Genomic DNA, 26,311 nt, shown 5'->3' with positions numbered 1-26,311 from the left:
TCTTGGCTCTTGTAAGTAATGCTACTGTGCATATAGGGGTACAGATACATTTTCGAGTTAGTGTTTTTCATTTCCTTTGTATACAATCCAGAAGTGTAATTGCTGGATCATATGGTAGTTCTATTTTTAATTTTTTGAGGCTCCTCCGTACTTTTTTCCATAGTGGTTGCACCAATTTACATTCCCACCAACAGTGCACAAGGGATCCCTTTTCTTCACATCCATGCCAGCATTTGTTATCTCTTGTCTTTTTGATGATGGCCATTCTAACAGGCATGAAGTGATATCTCATTATGGTTTTAATTTGTATTTCCCTAATGACTAGTGATGTTGAGCATATTTTCATGTACCTGTTGGCCTTTCATGTATTTTCTTTGGAGAAATGTCTATTCAGGTCCTTTGCCCATTTTTTAATGGGGTTATTTGGTTTTTTGTTATTGAGTTGTATGAGTTTTTAAATATATTTTGGATATTAACCCTTTGTCAATATATGGTTTGCAAATTTTTTCCCATTCCATAGATTGTCTCTTCACTTTGTTGATGATTTCCTTTACTGTGCAGAAGCTTTTTAGTTTAGTTTAGTCTTATTTTTTATTTTGTTTCTTGCCCTTTAGGTGTTGTATCCAAAAAATCATTACCAAGACTCATATCAAAGAGCTTTGTTCCTATATTTTCTTCTAAGAGTTTCATGGTTTCAGGTCTTACATTTAAATGTCTTTAATCCATTTGGAGTTAATTTTTGTGAGTGGTGTAAGCTATGGGTCTGGTTTCATTCTTTTACATGTGACTATCCAATTATCCCAGAACCATTTATTGAAGACACTGTCTTTTCTCCATTGAGTATTCTTGGCTCCCTTGTCAAATGTTAGTTTACTCTATATGCTTGGGTTTATATCTGGTCTCTTGATTCTGTTCCATCGGTCTATTTGTCTGCTTTTATGTTGATACCATACTGTTTTGATGACTATAGCTTTATAGTATAGCTTGAAGTCAGGAAGTGTGATGCCTCCTGCTTTGTTCTTCTTTCTCAGGATTTCTTTGAGTATTCAGGGTCTTTTGTGGTTCTGGATAAATTTTAGGAGTGTTCTACTTCTGTAAAAAATGCCATTGGAATCTTTTTCTTTTAATATAAATTTTTATTTATTTATTTATTTATTTATTTATTTATTTATTTATTTATTTATTGTTGGCTGTGTTGGGGCTTCATTGCTGCGTGCAGGCTTTCTCTAGTTGCAGCGAACAGGGGCTTCTCTTCGTTGCGGTGCATGGACTTCTCATTGCGGTGGCTTCTCTTGTTGTGGAGCACAGGCTCTAGGCATGCAGGCTTCAGTAGCTGTGGCACATGTGCTCAATAGTTGTGGCTCATGGACTCTAGAGTGCAGGCTCAGTAGTCGTGGCACAGGGGCTTAGTTACTCTGCAGCATGTGGGATCTTCCTGGACCAGGGCTCAAACCCATGTCCCCTGCATTCGCAGGCAGATTCTTAACCAGTGCGCCACATGGGAAGTCCCACCATTGGAACCTTGATAGGGGTTGCATTTAATCTATAGATGACTTTTGTAGTATTGACAATTTAACAATACTCTTCTAATGCATGAACATGAGATACCTTTCCATTTATTTGCCTCTTCCTCAATTTCTTTTATCAGTGTCTTGTAGTTTTCAGAGTAGAGATCTTTCACCTCCATAATTAAATTTATTCCTGAGTATTTTGTTTTTGATGCTCTTGTAAATGTGGTTGATCTCTTTATTCCTTTTTCTGAAAGTTTGTTGTTAGTATATAGAAACACTACTGATTTTTCTGTGTTAATTTGTATCATGTAACTTTACTGAAATCATTGATTAGATTTAACAGGTTTATGGTTGTCTTTAGGATTTTCTGTATGTGAAATCATGTCATCTGAATATAGAGACAATTTTATTTCTTCCTTTCCAATTCTGATACTTTTATTTCTTTTTCTTACCTGATTACTCTAGCTAGGCCTTCCAGTACTATGTTGAATAGTGTGGCACCCTTGTCTTGTTCCTGATATGAGAGGAAAAGCTTTTAACCTTTCACCATTAAGTATGATATTAGCTATGGGCCTGTCTTATGTGGCCTTTATTTTGTTGAGATATGTTCCTTCTATTCCTAATTTGTTAATAGTTTTTATCATGAATGGATGTTGAATTTTGTAAAATGCTTTTTCCACGTCTATTGAGATTATCATATATTTCTTTTCTTTCATTCTGTTAATATGATGTATCACACTGATTGATTTGCATATGTTGAACCATCCTTGCATCCCCAGGATAAATCCCCCTTGATCATGGTGAATGATTCTTTTAATGTGCTGCTGAATTCGGTTTGCTAGTATGTGATTGAGAATTTTTACATCTGTATTCATCAGAGATATTGGCCTATACTTTTCTTTTCTAGTAGTGTTCTTTTCTGTTTTTGGTATCAGGATAATGCTGGTCTCATAAAATGAGTTTGGGAGTGTTCCCTCCTCTTCATTTTTTTGGAAAAGTTTGAGAAGGATTGGTGTTAATTCTTCTTTACATGTTTGGTAGAATTTACCAGTGAAGCCATCTAATTCTGGGCTTTTCTTCAGTGGGATAGTACACATATTTTAAAGTAGAAATCCTCACATTTAAAATTTTTAATTTGAAATCAGTCTCCATCTTGGCCATTTTTTAAAGTAAAAGTTAGTTAATGACAGTTTTATATCAACTTTATTATTACTACCATTACCTCCCCAACATTTGAAACCTTTCACATCTTTCCATTTCCCTTGTTTTTTTGTTCTCGCATCTCTGACTTTTACAAAAAGAGTTGGCTCAGTGAGAGTCAAAGCAAAATTTAGCTGCCCTTGGATTTTCTCTTACCCCTTAAAACCTTAGTAGATATCCAGTGTTTACCTGGAAAGTGGCTGACTGCATTCTGGCAAGGGCTTCAGGCAATCAGAAGTGGGATTGGTGGACTTCCTTGGTGGTCTGGTGGTTAAGACTCTGAGCTTCCACTGCACGGGTTGTGGTTTGATCCCTAAACCAGGGATCAGGGAAGTTCTGCATGTCATGGGTGGCAGCCAAAAATAAAAATAAAAAAAAACAAGAAGTGGGATGTGGGATTGGTGTCAGAAGTGGGATTAATGCCACTTCTTTTTTAATCCTAGTCCTGTTGGATGGAGGTCTGAGGATTGCCTTAAGAGTTGAACAATCACAGGCCTTTGTTGTTTACCAGATTAGGAGATTCTTCTTAACCCCTCTCCTCAAACTAGGATGTCATCTCTGTGAAAGCAAAACTTCTGATATACTACTTTATCTCCAAATTTGATAACAGTGCCAGCACTCCGTAAATATTTGTTGAATGAATGAATAAACTCCTTAACAACAAGATTTAGGTTGATTTCCAGTTGATTTCCAACTGACACCCATGGATTAGATATCAAAGTCTAAGATCTTGTCAGCATCTTGTCTTTATATTCATAATGCAGTTTGGAAATTTCTGTCTCTAAATAATGGACACTCCTGGCCCCTTCCAGCTCTCAGGTTAAAGGATTCTGCCTTTAGGCAATTTCAAACAGCAGCCTTAAGTGGAGAGACCCTTACTCCTAAGCTACATCTCTGTGGCATTGAGGGTCATTGTCTCCTTTGGCAGGGAGAATATGACAGTGAGTGTTTAGGAGGGATCTAGGGGATCAGGCAACTTCCCTGCTCAGTCATATATGCTACAAGTTTCCTTTCATGTGGTTGAATGAGCAGTGCCTCCAACAGTTCCCATGGACAGGGACTCATCCCCAGGCACCAGGGGCCCCTTGCAATATTCACCCATTTGGCTGTCAGCATCTCATTATCTTTCAGTAACCCCTACTTGTGGATTTGCAGGCAAATCAGGATCCTGAAGGGTGATCTTTGTCCTCCCCCTCCCTCTAGTGCCTCACTCTGGGGAGTGTGGTTTGAGCACCCCCAGGCATGTATTGAAGGTGGGGGGGGGGTTGTGTCCTGAGTGGAATCCTTCTCCCAATCCTCCATGGTGAGGGGACGGGAAAAGAGTGTTTTCCACTCCACAGACTGCCTTCCCCCACAAGGCAACCTCACCCTTCATCCATTTCAGCTAGCCAGTATGAGGAAACACTGAGGTGGCAGTGCCAGAACTATTCTTAGCAGGGGATTATAAAGAAGGAATCTGTGAATACTCTTACATTAATCTTTCAGTCCCTCTGGTACATATTTACTCTCAATCTAGGCCATATGTTCCTTAGGAAATCAAGAAGCTTTTACAAACAAAGATTAGAAGCAGATTCTGAGCCTTCTATAAATGGTGGCCCCCTCTTCTCTGAATTGACAGGTCCTAGCACCAAATGACCTCAAAACAGAGTGGTCTAGCACTAGGGTTTTCCAAACTTTTTCTTAAACCATGCTTATGGCTGAATGGGGAAGGCTCTAAAGCTTATCTACTTCTATTATCTCATATCCTTTCCAAATCAATTTGTACAGATTTGTGAACTTAAACAAAAAGAAAATCCTATGCAGAAAACTGTACAACATGTTTAGGGGGATTGTTTTGCTTTAGTTTTATGTTTTTCGTTTCAGCCCCAAATTAGTAGCTGCCTTTAATCCTTAGTTCCTTAATATATGGGTCCATGGTATCAAGCTAGTTAAAGTTCCACTGAATTATAAACTTTGTCTATGCGACTCTCAGTTTATCAAGGGTCAGTCCTGTGTCTATCATGGTCACCACCATGTGCCTCACACAGTGCCTTGTACATAGTGAACAAATATTTCTTCAGTGAGTAGATGCATGGACGCATTTACTTAGCCTGCTTTTCTGCATATTTAAGTAAATTAATCTGTCCTCAAAATGGTCTACAAATCTGTTTTTTGTCAGCAAACCACTTTTACCTTCGTTTTGTTAGCACCGATGGGTGGTCTTACTTTTGTGGTGAAAGGTGTGACCCATGTAGAATTGAATGATGCCCCATCTTGCCATGGAACTGCTCTTGGTTAAATGATTTTTTATCTTCATACCCTCCGTCCATTAGGAATTAAATGTTTATTTGGTTTAAATCTATTTAAATAACCCGAGGCAAAAAGAACTGAAAAGTTCTTTTTATAGACAAAGCTTCTTAGTCAGCAGATTTACAATGAAACAAAGAACATGCTCCCAAGTGGCAAAGTGTAAAAATATGGGAAAGGTTTAGATAGAGTTCCCTGAATTGAAACAAACCACCATCTATAGGTAATCCCAGTTTCTCTTTTTACCTTTCGTGCTATGTGTGAGGACAGAAGTCTGCTGAGAGAACCTGCCCCCAATTTTTGAAAAATGCCTTATTTTAATCAGTAAATCCACATTTCAAGTTTGCCTGAGGCTTGATGAGCATGATGAAGCGGGACAATGCTCCCATCCATGGTGACATCAACGAATAAACAGCCCAGCTCTCCTGGCACTTTCCTCAGCTTCCGTGGCCTGACAGAAGCCCTTTGTCATCATTGATCAGTAGACGCTTTGTGAGCTTGTAGTGTAAGAGTTTCTAAGAACTGACAGTCATGCTAGCAGGTGCTGCTGAATTTACCGTACTGAGATCTGTTAAAACCACTCCATCCCACGGTGGAGGGACCGTAAAGAGCCTAAGATTTGGTACAGAGCCCTGCAGTTGCATATATGTTGCATGTGAGCTAAGCTCAAATCTCATTCTGGGAGGGTGATTGCGCATGTGGAGGGCAAACAGGGCAATGCTCTGCTACTCCAGAACATTTCTCTCCAGGCTATATTATTCTTCTTCACTGAATCCCTTAATTCTGTGAGAGTTCTACACTCAGAGCTGCCCTGAGCAGGTGGAAGGTGGCAAGTTTCTTGTTCTCTAACGAGGTGGAAGGAACTGAAGTTACAATATCTATTAAACCCCGATATGCTGAAATTAATCATTTCAAAGGCCTGTTGTTTGCCATGTAACTCTTCTGAAAGCTGAATGGTTAGTGATTTTTTAAGGGAATTTAATGCTACCTTCATAAATGATTTTCCCTTTTCACACCCCTTGATTTTCTGTGTTGTTTGAAGCAAAGTAATGACTTCTATGTAACTGATAATTTTAGGAACTTAGCCTGCCATTCATTAGAAAATAATTTGCTCATTTTTTATTACAAAGAATGTTCCAGGGCATAAAAATGCAGAGGTGCTATGAAGTGCTAAAAAATGACTTTTTAATAGATTAACACACCTAGGAAATCATACTCCTACAGTGGAATCAGTTGACTCAAACCCACTCGCTCATGGAGCTAAAGAACATATCACAAATGGGTAAGCGCTTTTCTACCAAGAGGGAGTTTCTCTCTCTCTCTCAGAAGACACTGGCAGAGTTGGGTCCTATTATTTTAATCAAGCCTCTGAACATCTCTCAGACCTCCGTTTGGAGGAATGGGTGATACTAGGGTCATTTACCCTCCTGCTTTTTACCACTGTGTGGTCCTGATGTGATAACTGAGAAGGTATTTGCAGAAGCAGTTGTTAGGGTGCACGATTTGTGCCCCTTGAAACGATGTCACTGGGTGTAAGGTGTGGAGGATCCGGCTTTCTTGCCAGTGTGTGTGACGCATATCGGCATGCTCTCTAACCAGCCCCACCCACTCCTTTGAAGTTCACATCATGCTCTGCCATCTTCTCCCCCTCCCAGTTCCTGTCGTTTATCAACTTCCTGTCTCTGTTTGGCTAGTGGTCAACTGGCCGACCCCAGTCCTGCTGTGCTGTGGCTTACGTCATCACCCGTAGCTCCTCTCTCCATGACTTACCCTTCTCTCCTCTAGATTTCTCGTTCCCAGAACACCTAATCTTCATCCTCCTCAAGACAGCCAGTGTCTAGACACCTCCATTTTTTTAATCAGCTCCCTCCTGGCCTCACTTTTTGCCTCCTTAAATGCCACTCTTCCAGTCCTCTCCACTCTCCATTCCTATATTTCTCCTACAACCCCATGCCTCCACTCTTTTGACTAGAAAATCACATTGGTACCGATTACCCTTACCAGAGTCCTTTCTATTCTCCACCCCACAAAAACTATTCACCTCCTTCCTTCTCCTCCCAGAGGAAGTGAGTCCCTCCTCCTCTTCAAGGCTGGTCCCTCCTTCAAGCTGGTGCTTGGACCCCAGCCTCCCATCCATCCGAGCTCCCTCATCATCTCTCCTCTTTCCTATGTCTCCTCTGCCACTTGCCCAAAACTGGATCCATGTCCTCAGCCAAGAAACACATTCCAGTCTTTCCCATCCCCACCTAACTCTCTTCAGGAGAAAAACAAGACCTTTGGCTGAGCTTTTACACTTATACACATATTCCCACCCTCACGTTCCCTCCCTTTTCTCCTTCTCACCAAGACCTTACCATGTCTCTCCATCACTCTCCAGCCATTCCATCTGTCATGGTGACTCTCTAATTCCCAAATCCAATCCATTCTCCTCTTTGTCTTGTTTAAAGGACAAACTTGTTTCTTCTAGAGTAGCATTGTTCAATAGAAATGTAATGCAAGCCATGTATATGATTTTTCTAGTAGCCAGATTGCAAAAATTAAAAGAGATGGTGAAACTAATTTTAATAATGTATTTTATTTAACCCAAAATATAAAAATGTCTTTTTGATGTGTAATCGATATAAAAATAATTCATATTTTATATTCTTTTTAAATTATTTTTACTAGGTCTTCGAAACCTGGTGTGTATTTTGCAGTTATAACACATCTTAACGTGGACAAGCCACAGTTCAAGTGCTCAAGAGCCGCATGTGGCCAGTGCTACCATATTGGACAGTGCGGTTTTAGATATTCTTCTGTCACTTACCTTTTGGAAACAATCTCTTCTGGCCCTCCTCCAACCTCTCCAACCATTCCTTCTCAGGGCCCCATCTCTGCTTCCTCTTCCAGCCCCTCACATGCTGTTGGTCCTTAGGATTTCACCTTTGGCCATTCTCTTTTTTCACCTTACACTCTCTCCCTGATTCATATATTCCACCTATTGGCTGATGATTCCCAAAGTCATATGTCTGAGTCCCACCTCTCAGTTTAACCTCCAGCTAGTATAGCCAACCCACAGATGTCCAAAGTTTGACATGCCAAAATGGAACTCATCATCTTCCCTCAAAAATCTTCTCCTGTCTCAGTCAGTGGTGCCACCATCCAGCTAGAGGCCCAAGAAGAAAACTGGTGTTCCACTTGAATTGCTCTTCCGCCTTCATCCCCTAGAGCTAATCAATTATAAAGTCTTTGCAGTATACTTCACCAATATTTCCTTAAATATTCACTTGTTTCCTTCTCCACAACCACTGCTTTAGTCCAGATATACATCGTCCCTCTCTTGGATTATTGCACTGGCCTCTTCAGTAGTCTTCACCTTTACTTGTACTTCCTCTACGCCATCCTTTATGCCCTCAATTTTTCACCCAAATAATTTGATGTTCACCTAAAATGGCCAAGTCTGGGACTATACCTCTATTTTGTTAAAAAGGGCTGTGTTATAGGCTTCAGTCAAGAGCATTTTCAAGACAGAAGGGTTCTCTTAGGGTAGCGCATAGTTCCCCTGCCTGACACCCTTCTTTCAACTTCACTTCTTCACTGAGCAGCTCTACAGATGGTTCTAGAAAACATGGGAATACATTTAACAGAATCCAGTTCCTTTTGTTTTGATAATAGAGAGCTCCCATGGCTTTGGAGACTTTTCCTAAACCTGGACTCTTCCTGGAGCAGTGGTTCTTAATTGATCCCAATCCCCCTCTCTGTCTGTCTGTCTGTCTGTCTCTCCCTACAGACATCTTTGAAAATATAATTAAAACATGCCTCCTTTCCCCAGCAAAATGTACAGGTACAAACACAATTTGGCATGTATGTCAGGGGTTTCACTGAGTCCCTGCAGCCCATCCATGTGGGTGATAGATCTTGTTGGAGGACAGTTCTAAAACAGTTCTCACATCACCCGCTGGTTCCCACCTGGAACCAGGATCAAGGATAGCTGGGTTTCCCAAGACATTTTGAAAACTCTTAGAGCATTTTCATAGCACATTTTGGAATCTGAAGAAAGCTACGTTTCCTCCAAGGACACTTTGAACATCCTCTGACTAACTACGCTAAAAACAATTCCAAACTTGCATTTCTTGGCGAAATGTAGCTGAGTTCCTCCACACCCGCACCTCTCTTTATAGAAGCTGCTTGGAACGACTTTGTTTCTCACAGGCTTTCTGAGCCTTCCTCCCTAGTTGGCTCTCACGTTGCGCTCGTCTTGGGTCGTGACTGACTTCCTTGACCTCCTCAGTCATTTCAGAAGCTGCCCTAAGAGCCCTGGCATTGAACCCTCTTCTGTGCATCTCAGGTCATCGTGTACTCTGCTCCACCCCTTGCTCTGCCAGCCCAGCACCCCAGGGAGGGATGGCGGGCGGGGAGGTGAATACCTGGGCGCTGGCCACCCTTGGGGCCCTTTGTGGGCTGAGAGCCTGTGTCAGGGTAACACTCACATGTCTTCAAGTGTATCTAAGCTTTCTTTTCAGCAGCCGAGCTGCTGGGCAGCGGGGTTGCAGCCGGGATTGACCCGTCACGGTCCTTCCATGCCCACAGGGAGCATGGGGCCTGGGGTGGTGACTCCACTCACGGGAGTGGGGTGGGTCTCCAGCAGCTTGCACCCCCAGCACTGGGGAGGAATAGGGCTGCCTCGTGACTTAACACCACGTCACACCCTTGAGCTCCCAGGCCTCTCCTCCACCCTCTCTTCCTCGAATAGCTGAACTCCCGCCCTCTCCAAGCTCAAGCCTGTCCTTCCTCCTCTCTCCTGATTATCCAATTCGCTTGCTCTCTTGCCAGGTTCCCTCCTTAAATTTCTTTCCCAATGGAAACTCTTTCTCCTTTGTTTCCCCGAGTCTCTTCAGAGCCCCACTTGCCCCCCTGAGGCCCCTTCGTGTCTCTGCTCCTCCCACCCCTCACCCCACCGCTCGCCTTCCCAGCCCTTAACCTCTCTGCACCTCCCTGCTGATTCCCAGTTGCACTCACGGCCTTCCTCCCTCTCCCGTCCTGTGTGCCAGCTGGGAACAACCAGCTATAAAGAGTTTATTGGACTGAAAAGTGAGTGAATGTTCTCACACACTCTACTCTTTCCCACCTCAGCAAAGCTTTTCAGAGTCACATTTCCAAAGGAATCTGAATCTGGAAGGATTTAGATCCACTGAAAAATGCTAAACCTCCAGCGTTTGGCTGTGTTTGAAATTGTTGGCAGTCCCTACCACATCTGATGTTATGAACCCTGTTTAGAGATGCCTGGAAAGAAGCCTTTAATGCTTGTATTGTGTTTTAACTTGCTTTCCTTTGGAGGCAGGGAATTGTCAAGTAAGTATGCACAGCACTCTGCAAAAGCCCAGGTGTTCGATGAGCATCTAGAACTAAGCGTTCATGCAGAATTCACAACCGTGAAGGGTCTATACTTACACTCTGCTGAATTTGCCACAATGCAGGTTTCTGCCTTTTGCCCCCTCATCTTCAGTTTTGAAGCAATACAGCTGTAAACATGCTTGTGAAATAAGAAAGAAACATTCTGAGATTGCTTTACTTTTCAGTTTTTAACTGAAAATCAAGGTGAAAAAAAGCATCGGATTGCCTCTACGTGTATATATGTACACAATCTCCTGTGTATATAAATACACAGTGGTTGTGCTTGTATGCATACTCTGTATACACTGTATAATATGTGACATATTATACAGCCTGTGTATGCCCTGAAAACGAGCCCTGCGTGTAATCTCAAATTCTGCCTTATGAACCGTGCTCTAGTCCCAGTGTCCCCTTGCTCCCATCTCAGACCTTGGCTTGCTTTTGTCATACATTCAAACACTCTTAGGTGGAAGAAGAAACCCACGGATTTCATTTAAAAGTTCCACTAAAACAGAATAAAGAGCAGATGTCCCGGGAAGCGATAATTAATGCGAAGGCAGTCTAATTGTGAAAACTGGCCTGCCCCCGGCCTCCCGCTTTTGCTCAGTTTGGCGGCGATGATGTCAGCCGGGGGTGTCGTTTTGCAGAGATGCGCTCTCTCCCCATTCTTCAGTGGTGATTATGATGCCATTTGGTCCAATTATCACTTATGATTGCATAACATGTTTTGACTGAAGAGTTACTGAGAAAATAAAGCTCCCTTGTTTCACCCCAGCACAAAAACGCAAGCCGTTCCAGCAGGCAAGCTGCCCTCCCAAGAAACACTGCGAATTATTAGGCTAAATTATTAGTTGAACTTGATTCAGAAACAAAGCAGCCATTGTGCCTAACTAACTCCCAACGACATCCAGGAGGTTGTGATTGTTTTTCTGACAACAAGTTTCTCCCCAGCACACTCTAAAATAAGCAGAGGCCCCAGGCGCATTGGCAAAGTCCGTAGAGGGTGCGGAAGCAGTGACAAGGCTTCCTTTTTTCTCCCTATCCTGTAGGCGCTTTAGTGCAGAGTTTGCCCAGAGACGCCAGGGTATGAGCTTTCTGAATTTGTAGAGCGGTGCACTCTTTCATTTCTGCTTTAGTCCTTTGCTGGCATGCTCGGGAAGCATGGTGTGTGCCACACAGGAATGTCTGTTCACTTGGACGATGCTTGTGCATGAGTGAGACGGTTGCTAGTGTGGCTCTGACCTGTACTAAGTCTCTCACTTGGCTTTGTGTGCTGCTTGCAAGGGGATCCAGGTAATCCTTTTACTTTGCATAGCCCGAGAGCCGTAGCTAACGGATTTGAACAAGCGGCGGGAGCGGGTGCAGGTCCCTTCTGTCCATCCCTGGGCCCCTAAACTCCGAGAGGTCTGATATGAGGGACGTCCATGTTACCAAAAGATCGCCCTCCTCGTGTACAAGTCCTTGAGGGCTTACCCATTAAAGAAATCTCTTAATGAAAATTGGAGGCCCAGATCTCCAAAACCAAGCAGGGAAAAGTAACCTCGGGCATGGTGGTAGCAGCTGAATGTAGACCATGGCCCTGAGGGACAGGGCATTGGAAGAGTTTCTTCTGTCTTTCATGCCTTTGCTTCCTACATGCCCTTTTGTGTGGCAAGAATGACCTGGGCACTTGGCCTTCAGGGCCCGTTCCCAAGCCTGGCTTGTAAGTCCTACTTCACAACACGCCATGATCTCTGACCACCTAATTCTGAACAGTGTTGGTACATCCCTGTCTGAAGAATGGCCGGTGGGTTCAGGAAGTGTGGCCTCTTCCTTCCCAGACTTAGGCTCCTCTTTAGGTTTAAAACCAGCCCCTCTGGCTCACACATTCTTCCTGGCTCCCAGGAGAAAGGGACTGACCCTGACTGTGATGCCTTACGTGTGGGGAAGCCCTACCCGGTGCCTGTGAATCCAGGACCCAAAATGTCAGAAACAGCTTTTCCTGGCGGGGGGGGGGGAGGGGCAGGACAGATCAAACCCAGGCGTGGGGTCCTCCAAGTGGGGGAGGGGAGAGAACCTGGCACTGGTCTTAGCTGACCTCGCTGGACAAGCAACCTTGCTGCCTTTTGTTCAACACTGTGCTTCTTTTGGCCACTCTCTGTTCTAGACCACCCGTTAGCAGAGCGGCTCCCCAGCCTGAGAAACTCCAGAAGAACAATATCACCAAAAAAAAGAAACTGGTTGAGGTGAGGAGGTTAAACGATTTTGCTTTTAATCTGATATCGATGTTCTAAGATCTGCCTGGTGGACATCACCATCTGCAAGTCCCACACAGCGGTCCCCAACCTTTTGGGCACCAGGGACTGGTTTCGTGGAAGACAGTTTTTCCACGGATTGGGGGGTGGGGAGGTGCGGATGGTTTTGGTATGATTCAAGTGCATTACATTTATTGTGCACTTTATTTCTGTTATTATTACATTGTAATATTTAATGAAATAATTATACAACTCACCACAATGCAGAATCAGTGGGAGCCCTGAGCTTGTTTTCACTTGCCACTCACTGATAGGGTTTTGATATGAGTCTGCAATTGATTTATTATGGTCTCTGTGCAGTCAGACCTTTCTGCTAATGATAACCTGTATTTGCAGCCACGCCCCAGCACTAGCGTCACCATCTCAGCTCCACCTCAGAACATCAGGCATTAGATTCTCATAAGGAGCCCACAGCCTAAATCTCTCGCATGTGCAGTTCACAGTAGGGTTCGTGCTCCTATGAGAATCTAATGCCGCCGCTGATCTGACAGGACGCGGAGCTCAGATGGTAATGCGAGCAATAGGGAGTGGCTGTAAATACAGATGAAGCTTCTATCGCTCACCCGCTGCTCACCTCCTGCTGTGTGGCCGGGTTCCTAACAGGCAGTGGTCTGTGGCCTGGGGGTTGGGGACCCCTGCCACAGATGCCTTCAAGTGACCCTGACTGGTCCCGATGGCTCTCCCTTATCCTCTCTCCCTTCCACACAGTACTGTGTCCCCCAGCAGTGACCAGAGTCACATCCCCACGTCCCCTGGGTCACGTTCCTTCAGCCCTGCCACCAGATCCTATGGGTACTAACTCAAAAATGTCCCATGTCCTTCAGACCTGGCCCCTTTTCCCTGTACCTAGTACCACTCAGGGATTGGGGTGCATGAAGAGTGCGAGCTTATTCACTGTCTCTAATGTTGTGTGAGCCCTTGCTGTGTGCCAGTACCTTGCTGTATATATACTTCCCACCAAGTATTTCACACATGCCTCACATCTACAAGGTAGGTACCATTATTGTTCCATTTTACAGATGAGAACACTATAGCTCATAGAAGTCAAGTGATATGTTAGGCCCCAGCCCAAGATCACCAAGCCAGTAAGTGGAGAGGGCTTTGAACTCAGTTGTTAGGATGGCAGCTCCAGGGGACCTGCTGTTTTCTGAAAGAGGCCTCCTAACTGTTCTTTCTGCCTTCAGACGTTTCCCTTTCCTCTTTGACACATGCCTTGCTGCCCACAGAGTTAGCTCTTGAAAATACAACTCTTCATGCCCCACCCCAGCTTTAAGACCCAGGAGGTTCCCACATTCCTGATGGGATCCAAGCTCATGGTTTCAGAACCTCACCCAGGAGCCCCCTTCCTAGCTCATCACCTGAGATTCTCCACTGCAACTCATGTCTCTAACCCCAAAGCCATGAATGCTCTCTGAAGCTGCCTGGGACTTTCAGGCCCCTGTGATTTCAAGCCCCTTATACTAAGAAGGCTCCTCCTCTTCCCTCCCCACACCCCACCCTTCCAAGCCCTCCTCTGTGCAATCTTCCCTGACGCTCCCCACCCCAAACCTCCTGTACTCCACCCTCCCCACACCCCCTCCTCCACACCCTTGTCAGGGCTCTACTACCATTGTTTCTTACTCATCTCTCTCCTCTGCTGCACTCCGAACTCCTGAGGCAGAAAAATCTATCTGAAACATTTGTATTGGAAAAGGGAAATATATTGCAGGGGGGTTATTATAGAACAGAGCACAGGTCAGGAAATACAGCTGAACTTCAGGACAGACAGGGTCCAGGAGCTGAAAAGCTGCCCTAAGCCAAGATGGTGCCTCTTTCTGCCCAGCAGGGCCTTGTGCATGCCTGACGCATTCGTCTCTTTTCCTGCAGACTTCTTGAACTTCTTTAGTAGACTGTGGTGCTATCCAGTGCCCAAGTTTTACATCTCCTACCAGTGTCCTCAATTCTGAATTCCTGGGAGAAACTATCTAATTGGCCCAGCTTGAGTCAGTTGTCCACCTAGACTGGGGATCACATATTACACACGCAGTTTCTGGGAAACACATGGGGTGGGGAAGAGACTAGGGGTGGGTAGCCGCTCGCTCAGTTGAAAGGAGGAGAAGGGCTTTCCAGGTGAGAGATAATTAAAAAAAAAAAAAAAGAGTCATAAAAATAGGAAAGCTCCTGATACATGGGCTAAATGCACATGTCAGCTTGACCAAGGGTCACAGGAGATGTGAGAGCAGGGCCTGATTGTGCCAACTTAAGGAGTTTGGACTTTCCCATAGGTAGTGAAAGTCAGTGAATGCTTTTGAGTAAGGAGGTGTTGTGGTATTTTAGAATTAATCTGATGTTTGCAATTCGCAAGCTTTGGAGAGAGAAAAGGCTAGAATCAGGGAACCTAGAGAAAAGGGACCCACATCTTCTTAATCTTGTATCCCTCCCCCACCAAGCCCCAGCCAGCAAAGTGCCCGGTGCAGAAGAGCTGCCAACAATACAGGTGTGTCAAGTCGAATTAAAGAACAGATCTGATCTGAATTAGTCACTGCTTTTGTCATGGAAGACAAGACAGGAAGAAGAGAAAGACTGTAAACCTAGAACAGTATCTGGTTGTTGGGGAAAAAAGAATGCAAATGGTGTAGAAACTTTGTAGGGCAAGCACCAAGCAACAGAATGAGCATGGCATTTGCCTCAGTGCTGTACTCTGCCGGTCCCGGCTGCATCTATCTGGGCGAATCAGAGCAGAGCTCTGAGACACCATTCAGCGCACCTTCGAGAGCACCTGCCAAGGCGCAGACGTAAAACTTCTGGGTAACCTTTACCGGATATCACCTTGGTAGGCTTTGCCTCGCCTGAGAAGCAAGGAAGCAAATCTTTTTTATTTCGAAAACTCACTGTAATTCTACATGTTAGCCTGTCCCCCTAGCATGTCAGGGAAGTAAAGAAAGGGCTGCGCTGTATCCCCAACTGGTCAAGGAGTGAGTGGTTGGCTCTCTCACCAGCCTCATGGTTCCCATGACATGCGTGGCTTTCCCGAAGTGCGGGTTTGCTCCTGTGCTGTTACTTCCTCTAAGGACCCTTTCATCCTTGTGTGGGAATGTAGGAGCTGGCTCTCGACCACGTGTTTGGCTACAGAGGGTTTGACTGTCGCAATAACCTGCATTACCTGAATGACGGTGCTGACATCATCTTCCACGCAGCCGCGGCCGGCATCGTTCAGAACTTGTCCACAGGTAAATGGGTTGGGAGAAACCACCACCTGAACACAGGCTTTAATTTTAGCCCTTTTATGCACTTTCCCACTGGTTAGATGCCCCAAAGCTTAAGCTCTCTTTTCCCTTTAGAGCCATTCCACTCCATTCCAGACTGGTGCCATTTAGTCCTGGGAGATGCTCAGGCCCACGTTCACAGAGTCAGACCCTCTTTCTCTTTACCCCTCACCCAGCCACATCTCATCTCAGGCCCTGGAAGGGAGGTGTCCGTGTTTCCATCAGCTCCAGGGAGGCTGAGAGGGACGGAGGGAAGCCAGAAAGAGGGTGTGGGGAGTAGAGAAACCCTTACAGACAGTAACCAAGAACAAAGCATGGGGGAACTTTTCTCATTGATTTTTAACAGTCACCAAATTTTTTAGCAACTCAGATTTTCAAGTTTTGTTTGTTTTGAAGAGTTAACCACATTCACAATGAGAATGAGAACAATAAAACAATATACAAAAATACCTAAAATGTCCCTTAACTATAGAATGACTCTTAAATTAAAAAAAAAAGTTTAAAAAGGAACACCTCAAGCAAAAAGAATCATTCAGAAACTAATTTAATAGACACCCTTATCTTTACCACAAGATTTAAACATGGTAACATGTTGCCTTTATTTGCTTTATATCTTAAAACAAACCTTTTCTTCCCCCCAAATTTTTATGCTCCTTCATAGTTCTCTATAGTTCATGCATAGATTTTTTTAGACAGTAAAATCACTGGGCACATAATGATTTGTTTTTGGGGGGCGAGGAGGGCCTTGGAATTTTCTATACATTTTTCTCAATTTTCTAGCCACATGTTACCAGGTTAGTAGCAATGTGCTGTATTCCATGCCATCACTCACCTCTCAGTTCCTGTGCATTTGGGTGGGTTTACAGTGACCACCTGGGCAGTCAGCAAACTGTTTGCTGCAATAGACAATAAAGCTTTTCCTGTCCTTTCTTCCACTTCCTGTGACACATGTTGACTTAGGGCTTCAGGGGGGTGAAGCCATCACCTGTGCTATCCAGGCACCCAGAAGATTAGCACTTTGATAGATAAAGATGATTAAAAGGGATTTCTTAAGTATTCTCCTGTTTAGTCTTCCCTTTCCAATGAGTACGTGGTGCCATTTTGCTCAGTAAAGCGCTATCTCCGGGTGCCCCCTCCCTGCCCTGCCCAGAGGAAGAGACACTGAGAGGCCGTGGGTCCTGGGCTGCAGGAGGAGGAACCGTTCTGGACTCTGGAAGCCTGTGCACTTGGACTGTGCTGTGGCGCCACCCAGGATGCAGGAGGATTGAAGTGGGACTTGTGTGTTAGATACGGATTAGGTAACAGACACCAGCTCTCCTCCCGATCCTGGGACAGAATGTGTCAATGTGTAAAAGGATCTCCCGTCTCCCTAAGGATGATTCCAAAAGTGAGAGTTCGGCACTTTTAAGCTCTCGCTTCTACGAGGCCTTTCCAAAGACTCACACAAAGCTTTGAGGTTGCCCCAAGAGCTCTCTCAGGCCCCTGCTCACCCTGCCCCATCTCTCCTAGGGAGCCAGAGCTTCTACTTGGAGCACACGGATGACATCCTCTGCCTCACGGTGAACCAGCACCCCAAGTACAGAAACGTGGTGGCCACCAGCCAGATAGGTAGGAGGGTCCTGCAGCCGCCGAGGCTCTCCCAGCTCAGCAGAGACGTTGACTTAGCCGCAGTTATTGGGGAGGCAGCGGGCAGGTCATTGGTATCCACCCTTTCTCGATGTCACTCTTGATTATTTGAGCCCTGAATGTATCTATGTCGCCTGAGTTGACACAACCAGTGATTGGTGACCTGAGGGACCATTAAGTCAGACCAGAGCCTCATCATCCAAATAAACGGGTGGCCCCCATCCCTGGAGACTTGTGAGAATAATTTTTCAGAGCCCAGGTGTCAGGTGAAGAGCCCCACATCTGAAGCCTGGAGGTTGCGCTTGGCAAGGGCAGATTCCAATATGTGTGCCTGGCTCTTCTCACCCTAGGAAACTGCCAATGACGAATGTGAACTGATTCACATTCGCGAAGAGTGGTGGTTGTTTTTTTTAACTCTGTCATTTCAAAGGCAATTTTTCCAAACATATCTTCCTGCTTGTTTTCATTGAGCCCATGCCCATTTTAAAATTTAATTTGGAACTTTCTGATGCTGGTGTTAAGTTCTTCACTCTTAGAAACATGACTTATTTTAGCTATTGTTTTCCCTTGACGCTTCCTCATTGCCATTGCTCATCCAATGCAGGTGATATTACGGAGACCCCAGGTAAGGCTGTTCCATCCGTGAGTAGTTTGAATCTGCACAGCAAAACCATGTCAATGTACCTCGTTTGCTGATTGTACCTGGCTGAGTTGCAGATACAAATCATTGACCTCACCAGTTTCCTTTGTGAAAACTCCACCTCGAGTGTGTGTGTTGGACATAAACACCCTTAGGTCTCTGCCTCTGAAAGCACAGCAGATGTTTCCCGTTGTCTCTCACCTCCGGCCAGGCCAGGCCATAGGTCTCTTAGCCCCCGTCACTGTAACACCCCGAACACCTGTCCTAAAGCGGCTTTTAGGTGAGCGTCAGCGTTGCCTCGGCTCCGCCATTCCCCAGCCTTAGCTCTTCGTCGTACCTCCCACATTCAGGAGCAACACCTTCCATCCATGTGTGGGACGCCATGACCAAACACACCCTCTCCGTGCTGCGGTGCTTCCACTCAAAGGGGGTGAATTACATCAACTTCAGCGCAACCGGGAAGCTGCTGGTGTCGGTGGGCGTGGACCCCGAGCACACCATCACCGTCTGGCGCTGGCAGGAGGGTAAGGGAAGCGGGCTTTCTGTCCCTCTGGGAGGCTTGCTTGTGGCATGGGCTGGGCTCCAACCTAGATCTGCCTCACTCCACGGCCCACCATAGGTGCTGCTGCCGCATCAGCAGAAACCAGGGCTCTTGGGATCCTAGGGAAGCTGCTCATCAGCTGCTACTGCATCCCTGGACCCCATGGCCTCTGGAGTCCTGAGCTGGTCAGTGAAGGGTCTTCGGGCACTTTGGGAAAGTGGCTCAGTGCTGGCTGGCTCCCTCCTCAGACAGAAGGCAGCAGCCTCCACCATTTCTGTCCTAATCACCCACCTACCCAAACTTCCTTGTCCGTCTGGTGACCCCTGGATCCTGCTGCAGCTTTGTCACCCTGATTGCCTTCTTACAGGAACTGGGATGGGGTTTTATCACCATAGTCTTAGAAACTCTATTTATTAACATTTTTGAAATGGGGCTTCACCTTATAATTAAGGCTTACATTTAATGTGACAAGATTTCTATCTTGTGTTACCCCAATATGTGCACGCACATAGGCTGCTACTAAATTTACGGTCTTCTTTGAATCAAATATATGCAATCTTCCATGTGTATTCTCAGGATGGCAAAAGCGGATCCAGTTAGTTAAGACATTAATGAGGTCCGTCTCTAGCCGGGCCGCCTGTATCTGGAGCATGCTGAGCCAGGCAGGCACAGGGGAAGCACTTCTCCAATCCAGGGCTTCTCGAGTCCCATGATCTCAGAGGGAGATCTGTGCATGATCTCAGGCACAGTACCTGCCCCAGCGCAGTACCTACCCCAGCACAGTACCTGCCCCAGCACAGTACCTGCCCCAGCACAGTACCTACCCCTGCCTTGCCTCTTGCTCACCTAGGGCCCCTTCTGACTTCCCAAGAGTGGATTGGTGGAGCCAGGACTTTTAAATAAGCTCCCAGGAAAAAGAGAAGTCTTCCCTTTGGTAATTTTCTCCCATTATCTTTGTTGGAACCAGCACTTGTCTGTATGGAAGGGTTCTAAGTCAGCGATAATGTCTCATAGCCTGACACCAACCAGCAACTCTTCTGAGCTGATTATGTGTGGTTTTAGCCTTCACTTCAAGTCCTGCTTACAGATAAATAATGTGGTTTTGAGGGAGGTTTATATCCATTCTTTGTTATCATTGGAGAGCGTATTATTCATTTCTCATTTGTCTTTAACAAATTATCTTGTGGAACCCTTGGGGGTGTGTGTGTGTGTGTGAAACAAAATTAAATGGATTAAAAAAATGAGCTTAATATATAAAATGTATGTTGTCAGGTCCTAGATACTTGTATGAAATTTGTTCTGAGCAACCTGGAAGCCAGGGCAAAGAGGGAGACAGGCATCTTCACAATTAGAAGTGTCCATGAGATTAAAACAAAGCAAAAGCAAGCAGTGGATTAGAAGAAATGTGCATGTTATTTATTTTATATTTTCCCCATGATTGCTGAAATTAATCCTCTTTCCATCTCTTTATTGGCCACATACATTGCTTCTTCTGCAGTTCAGCTGTTCAAATCTTTTTTCTACTGTGGGTGGGAGGGGTGTCTTTTGCTTATGCTTTGTAGCTCTTTACTGATTGTCTTTTAAAGCATTGCATATGTTTTCTACCAGTCTGTTGTTTGTTTTTTAAATTAGTTTATAGTATCCTTGGGGACCATGGTTTTTAAAAGCTCTGAGCCCTAGGTAGTGAGGAATCTGTACCAGTAAGTCAGGCATTCCATCTGCAGGGAGAGAATTACTGCCCCAAGAGGTAACCTGAGGGTCTCCCCAGCCACTCCTGGGAAGGGATTCCAGGAGGGCGTGTCTGAGGGCTGGCTACGGGCCCAGCCATCTTAAGAACCCACCACTACTCTAATAGCCATTTAAAAGTAAATAAATACAAGTGATGAGGAAGAGGGGAAGAAAAAAAATATGTGAATAAATAATATAGGGAGATTGATTAAGAGGAAGTTGGAATTAAGACATTAAGAATAAGAAGAAAATGGAAAGAAAAGAAGTTTAAAATAAACATTAAAAACTCAAGGGAGGACCTTCAAGATGGCAGAAGAGTTAAGACATGGAGATCCCCTTCCTCCCCACAAATACATCAGAAATACATCTACATGTGGAACAACCCCTACAGAACACGTACTGAATGCTGACAGAAGACCTCGGACCTCCCAAAAGGCAAGAAACTCCGCACGTACCTGGGCAGAGCAAAAGGAATAAAGAAAAAACAGAGACAAAAGAATAGGGACAGGACCTGCACCTCCAGGAGGAACCTGTGAAGGAGTAAAAGCTTCCACACACCAGGAAGCCCCTTCACTGGTGGAAATGGGGAGTGGGCAGGGGGGAAGCTTCGGAGCCATGGAGGAGAGCACAGCAACAGGGGTGCAGAGGGCAAAGCGGAGAGATTTCTGCACAGAGGATCGCTGCTGACCAGCACTCACCAGCCCGAGAGGCTTGTCTGCTCACCCGCCGGGGCAGGCAGGGGCTGAGAGCTGAGACTCGGGCTTTAGAGGTCAGATCCCAGGGAGAGGACTGGGGTTGACTGCGTGAACACAGCCTGAAGGGGGCTAGTGCGCAACGGCTAGCTGGGAGGGAGTCTGGGAAAAAGTCTGGAACTGCCTAAGAGGCAAGAGACCGTTGTTTCCGGGTGCGTGAGGAGAGGGGATTCAGAGCACCACCTAAACAAGCTCCAGAGATGGACGTGAGCTGCAGCTATCAGCGCAGACACCAGAGACGGGCATGAAACGCTAAGGATGCTCCTGCAGCCACCAAGAAGCCTGTGTGCAAGCACAGGTCACTATCCACACCTCCCCTCCCGGGAGCCTGTGCAGCCCACCACTGCCAGGGTCCCGTGATCCAGGGACAACTTCCCCGGGAGAACACACGGTGCGCCTCAGGCTGTAGCAACGTCACGGTGGCCTCTGCTGCTGCAGGCTAGCACCGCATCCGCATCCGTACCCCTCCCTCCCCCTGGCCTGAGTGAGCCAGAGCCCCCTAATCAGCTACTACTTTAACCCCGTCCTGTCTGAGTGATGAACACACGCCCTCAGGTGACCTACACGCAGAGGCGGGGCCAAATCCAAAGCTGAAGCCCAGGAGCTGTGCGAACAAAGAAGAGAAAGGGAAATCTCTCCCAGCAGCCTCAGGAACAGTGGATTAAATCTCCACAGTCAACTTGATGTACCCTGCATCTGTGGAATACCTGAATAGACAATGAATCATCCCAAAACTGAGGTGGTGGACTTTGGGAGCAACAGTAGACTTAAGGTTTGCTTTCTACATATAATTTGTTTCTGGTTTTATGTTTATCTTAGTTTGGTATTGAGAGCTTACTATCATTGGTAGATTTGTTTATTGGCTTGGTTGCTCTCTTCTTTTTTTTATTACTTTTTTGTTTTAATCATTTTTTTAATTTTAATTTTAATAACTATTTTATTTTACTTTTTTTTTCTTTCCTTCTTTTTTTCTCCCTTTTCTTCTGAGACGTGTGGCTGACAGGGTCTTGGTGCTCTGGCCGGGCGTCAGGCCTGAGCCTCAGTGGTGAGAGAGCCGAGTTCAGGACATTGCTCCACCTCCCGGCTCCACATAATATCAATCGGCAAGAGCTCTCCCAGAGATCTCCATCTCAACACTAAGACCCAGCTCCACTCAACAACCAGCAAGCTCCAGTGATGGACACCCCATGCCAAACAACTAGCAAGACAGGAACACAACCCCACCCATTAGCAGAGAGACTGACTAAAATCATAATAAGTTCACAGACACCCCAAAACACACCACTGGACTCGGTCCTGCCCACCAGAAAGATAAGCTCCAGCCTCATCCACCAGAACACAGGAACCAGTCCCCTCTACCAGGAAGCCTACACAACCCACTGAACCAACCTTACCCACTGGGGGCAGACACCAAAAGCAACGGGAACTAAGAACCTGCAACCTGTGAAAAGGAGATCCCAAACACAGTAAGTTAAGCAAATTGAGAAGACAGAGAAATATGCAGCAGATGAAGGAGCAAGGTAAAAACCCACCAGACCAAACAAATGAAGAGGAAATAGGCAGTCTACCTGAAAAAAGAATTCAGAGTAATGATAGTGAAGATGATCCAAAATCTTGGAAATGGAATGGAGAAAATACAAGAAACGTTTAACAAGGACCTAGAAGAACTAAAGAGCAAACAAACGATGAAAAACACAATAAATGAAATTTAAAATTCTCTAGAAGGAATCAACAGCAGAATAACTGAGGCAGAAGAACGGAAAAGTGATCTGGAAGATAAAATAGTGGAAATAACTACTGCAGAGCAGAATAAAGAACAAAGAATAAAAAGAATTGAGGACAGTCTCAGAGACCTCTGGGACAACATTAAATGCACCACCATTTGAATTATAGGGGTCCCAGAAGAAGAAGAGAAAAAAAAAGGGACTGAGAAAATATTTGAAGAGACTATAGTTGAAAACTTCCCTAATATGGGAAAGGAAATAGTCAATCAAGTCCAGGAAGCACAAAGAGTCCCATACAGGATAAATCCAAGGAGAAACATGCCAAGACACATATTAATCAAACTATCAAAAATTAAATATAAAGAAAAAATATTAAAAGCAGCAAGGGAAAAGCAACAAATAACATACAAAGGAATCCCCATAAGGTTAACAGCTGATCTTTCAGCAGAAACTCTGCAAGCCAGAAGGGAGTGGCAGGACATATTTAAAGTGATGAAAGGGAAAAACCTACAACCAAGATTAATCTACCCAGCAAGGATCTCATTCAGATTTGAAGGAGAAATTAAAACCTTTACAGACAAGCAAAAGCTGAGAGAGTTCAGCACCACCAAACCAGCTTTACAACAAATACTAAAGGAACTTCTCTAGGCAGGAAAAACAAGAGAAAGAAAAGACCTACAATAACAAACCCAAAACAATTAAGAAAATCGTAATAGGAACATACATATTGATAATTACCTTAAATGTAAATGGATTAAATGCTCCAACCAGAAGACATAGACTGGCTGAATGGATACCAAAACAAGACCCGTATATATGCTGTCTACAAGAGACCCACTTCAGACCTAAGGACACATAGAGACTGAAAGTGAGGGGATGGAAAAAGATATTCCATGCAAATGGAAATCAAAGAAAGCTGGAGTAGCACTACTCTTATCAGACAAAATAGACTTTAAAGACTATTACCAGAGACAGAGAAAGACACTACATAATGATCAAGCGATCAATCTAAGAAGAAGATATAAAATTATAAATATTTATGCACCTGGCATAGGAGCACCTCAATACATAAGGCAAATGCTAACAGCCATAAAAGGGGAAATTGACAGTAACAATTATAGTAGGGAAATTTAACACCCCACTTTCACCAATGGACAGGTCAACCAAAATGAAAATAAATAAGGAAACACAAGCTTTAAATGACACATTAAACAAGATGGACTTCATTGAAATTTATAGGACATTCCATCCAAAAACAACAGAAAACACTTTCTTCTCAAGTTCTCATGAAACATTCTTCAGGATAGATCATATCTTGGGTCACAAATGAAGCCTTGGTGAATTTAAGGAAATTGAAATTGTATCAAGTATCTTTTCCGACCATAACACTATGAGACTAGATTATCAATTACAGGATAAAAAATACAAACACATGGAGGCTAAACAATACACTACTAAATAACCAAGAGATCACTGAAGAAATCAAAGAGGAAATCAAAAAATACCTAGAAACAAATGACAATGAAAACACGACGACCCAAAACCTATGGGATGCAGCAAAAGCAGTTCGAAGAGGAAGTTTATAGCAATACAATCCTACCTCAAGAAACAAGAAACATCTCAAATAAACAACCTAAACTTACACCTAAAGCAATTAGAGAAGGAAGAACCAAAAAAAACCCTAAAGTTAGCAGAAGGAAAGAAATCATAAAGATCAGATCAGAAATAAGTGAAAAAGAAATGAAGGAAACGATAGCAAAGATAAAAAAAACTAAAAGCTGGTTTTTTGAGAAGATAAACAAAATTGATAAACCATTAGCCAGACTCATCAAGAAAAAAAGGGAGAAGACTCAAATCAACAGAATTAGAAATGAAAAAGGAGAAGTAACAACTGGCACTGCAGAAATACAAAGGATCATGAGAGATTACTACAAACAACTCTATGCCAATAAAATGGACAACCTGGAAGAAATGGACAAATTCTTAGAAAAGCACAACCTTCTGAGACTGAACCAGGAAGAAATAGAAAATATAAACAGACCAATCACAAGCACTGAAATTGAGACTGTGATTTAAAATCTTCCAACAAACAAAAGCCCAGGACCAGAGGGCTTCACAGGCGAATTCTATCAAACATTTAGAGAAAAGCTAACACCCATCCTTCTCAAACTCTTCCAAAATGTAGTAGAGGGAGGAACACTCCCAAACTCATTCTATGAGGCCATAATCACCATGATACCAAAACCAGACAAAGATGTCACAAAAAAAGAAAACTACAGGCCAATATCACTGATGAACATAGATGCAAAAATCTTCAACAAAATACTAGCAAACAGAATCCAGCAGCACATTAAAAGGATCATCCACCATGATCAAGTGGGGTTTATCCCAGGAATGCAAGGATTCTTCAATATATGCAAATCCATATATGTGATAAACCATATTGACAAATTGAAGGAGAAAAACCATATGATCATCTCAGTAGATGCAGAAAAAGCTTTTGACAAAATTCAACACCCATTTCGATAAAAACCCTTCAGAAAGTAGGCATAGAGGGAACTTACCTCAACATAATAAAGGCCATATGTGACAAACCCACAGCCAACATCATTCTCAATGGTGAAAAACTGAAACCATTTCCACTAAGATCAGGAAAAGACAAGGTTGCCCACTCTCACCACTATTATTCAACATAGTTTTGGAAGTTTTAGCCACAGCAGTCAGAGAAGAAAAAGAAATAAAAGGAATCCAGATCGGAAAAGAAGTAAAACTGCCACTGTTTGCAGATGACATGATACTATACATAGAGAATCCTAAAGATGCTACCAGAAAGCTACTAAAGCTAATCAATGAATTTGGCAAAGTAGCAGGATACAAAATCAATGCACAGAAATCTCTTGCATTCCTATACACTAATGATGAAATATCTGAAAGAGAAATTAAGGAAACACTCCCATTTACCATTGCAACAAAAAGAATAAAATACCTAGGAATAAACCTACCTAAGGAGACAAAAGACCTGTATGCTGAAAACTATAAGACACTGATGAAAGAAATTAAAGATAATACAAACAGATGGAGAGATATAGCATGTTCTTGGATTGGAAGAATCAGTACTGTGAAAATGACTCTACTACCCAAAGCAATCTACAGATTCAATGCAATCCATATCAAGCTACCAATGGCATTTTTCACAGAACTAGAACAAAAAATTTTACAATTTGTATGGAAACACAAAAGACCCCGAATAGATAAAGCAATCTTGAGAAAGAAAAACGGAGCCGGAGGAATCAGGCTCCCTGACTTCAGACTATACTACAGAGCTACAGTAATCAAGACAGTATAGTACTGGCACAAAAACAGAAATATAGATCAATGGAACAGGATAGAA

The 26,311-nt window shown here is 44.1% G+C and overlaps 1 protein-coding gene across 13 annotated transcripts in view; it reads left to right on the top strand.

Annotated features, from left to right (window-relative positions):
- The window catches only part of EML6 (EMAP like 6), a 348,966-nt gene that overhangs the window by 307,829 nt on the left and 14,826 nt on the right, over positions 1 to 26,311 (top strand). For all 13 annotated transcript variants that reach the window (XM_082357935.1, XM_082357934.1, XM_082357942.1 and 10 more), the window contains 4 exons: positions 12,517 to 12,595; positions 15,744 to 15,873; positions 17,419 to 17,517; positions 18,526 to 18,699. In XM_082357935.1, the coding sequence (XP_082214061.1) occupies positions 12,517 to 12,595; positions 15,744 to 15,873; positions 17,419 to 17,517; positions 18,526 to 18,699 (482 nt within the window). The remainder of the gene's footprint in view (positions 1 to 12,516; positions 12,596 to 15,743; positions 15,874 to 17,418; positions 17,518 to 18,525; positions 18,700 to 26,311) is intronic.

Source organism: Balaenoptera borealis (assembly GCF_965194805.1).
Source record: "Balaenoptera borealis genome assembly, chromosome: 15".
Lineage (NCBI taxonomy): Eukaryota > Metazoa > Chordata > Mammalia > Artiodactyla > Balaenopteridae > Balaenoptera > Balaenoptera borealis.
Note: the sequence above shows the minus strand (reverse complement) of the source record. Positions and strands in the feature narration are given on the sequence as shown.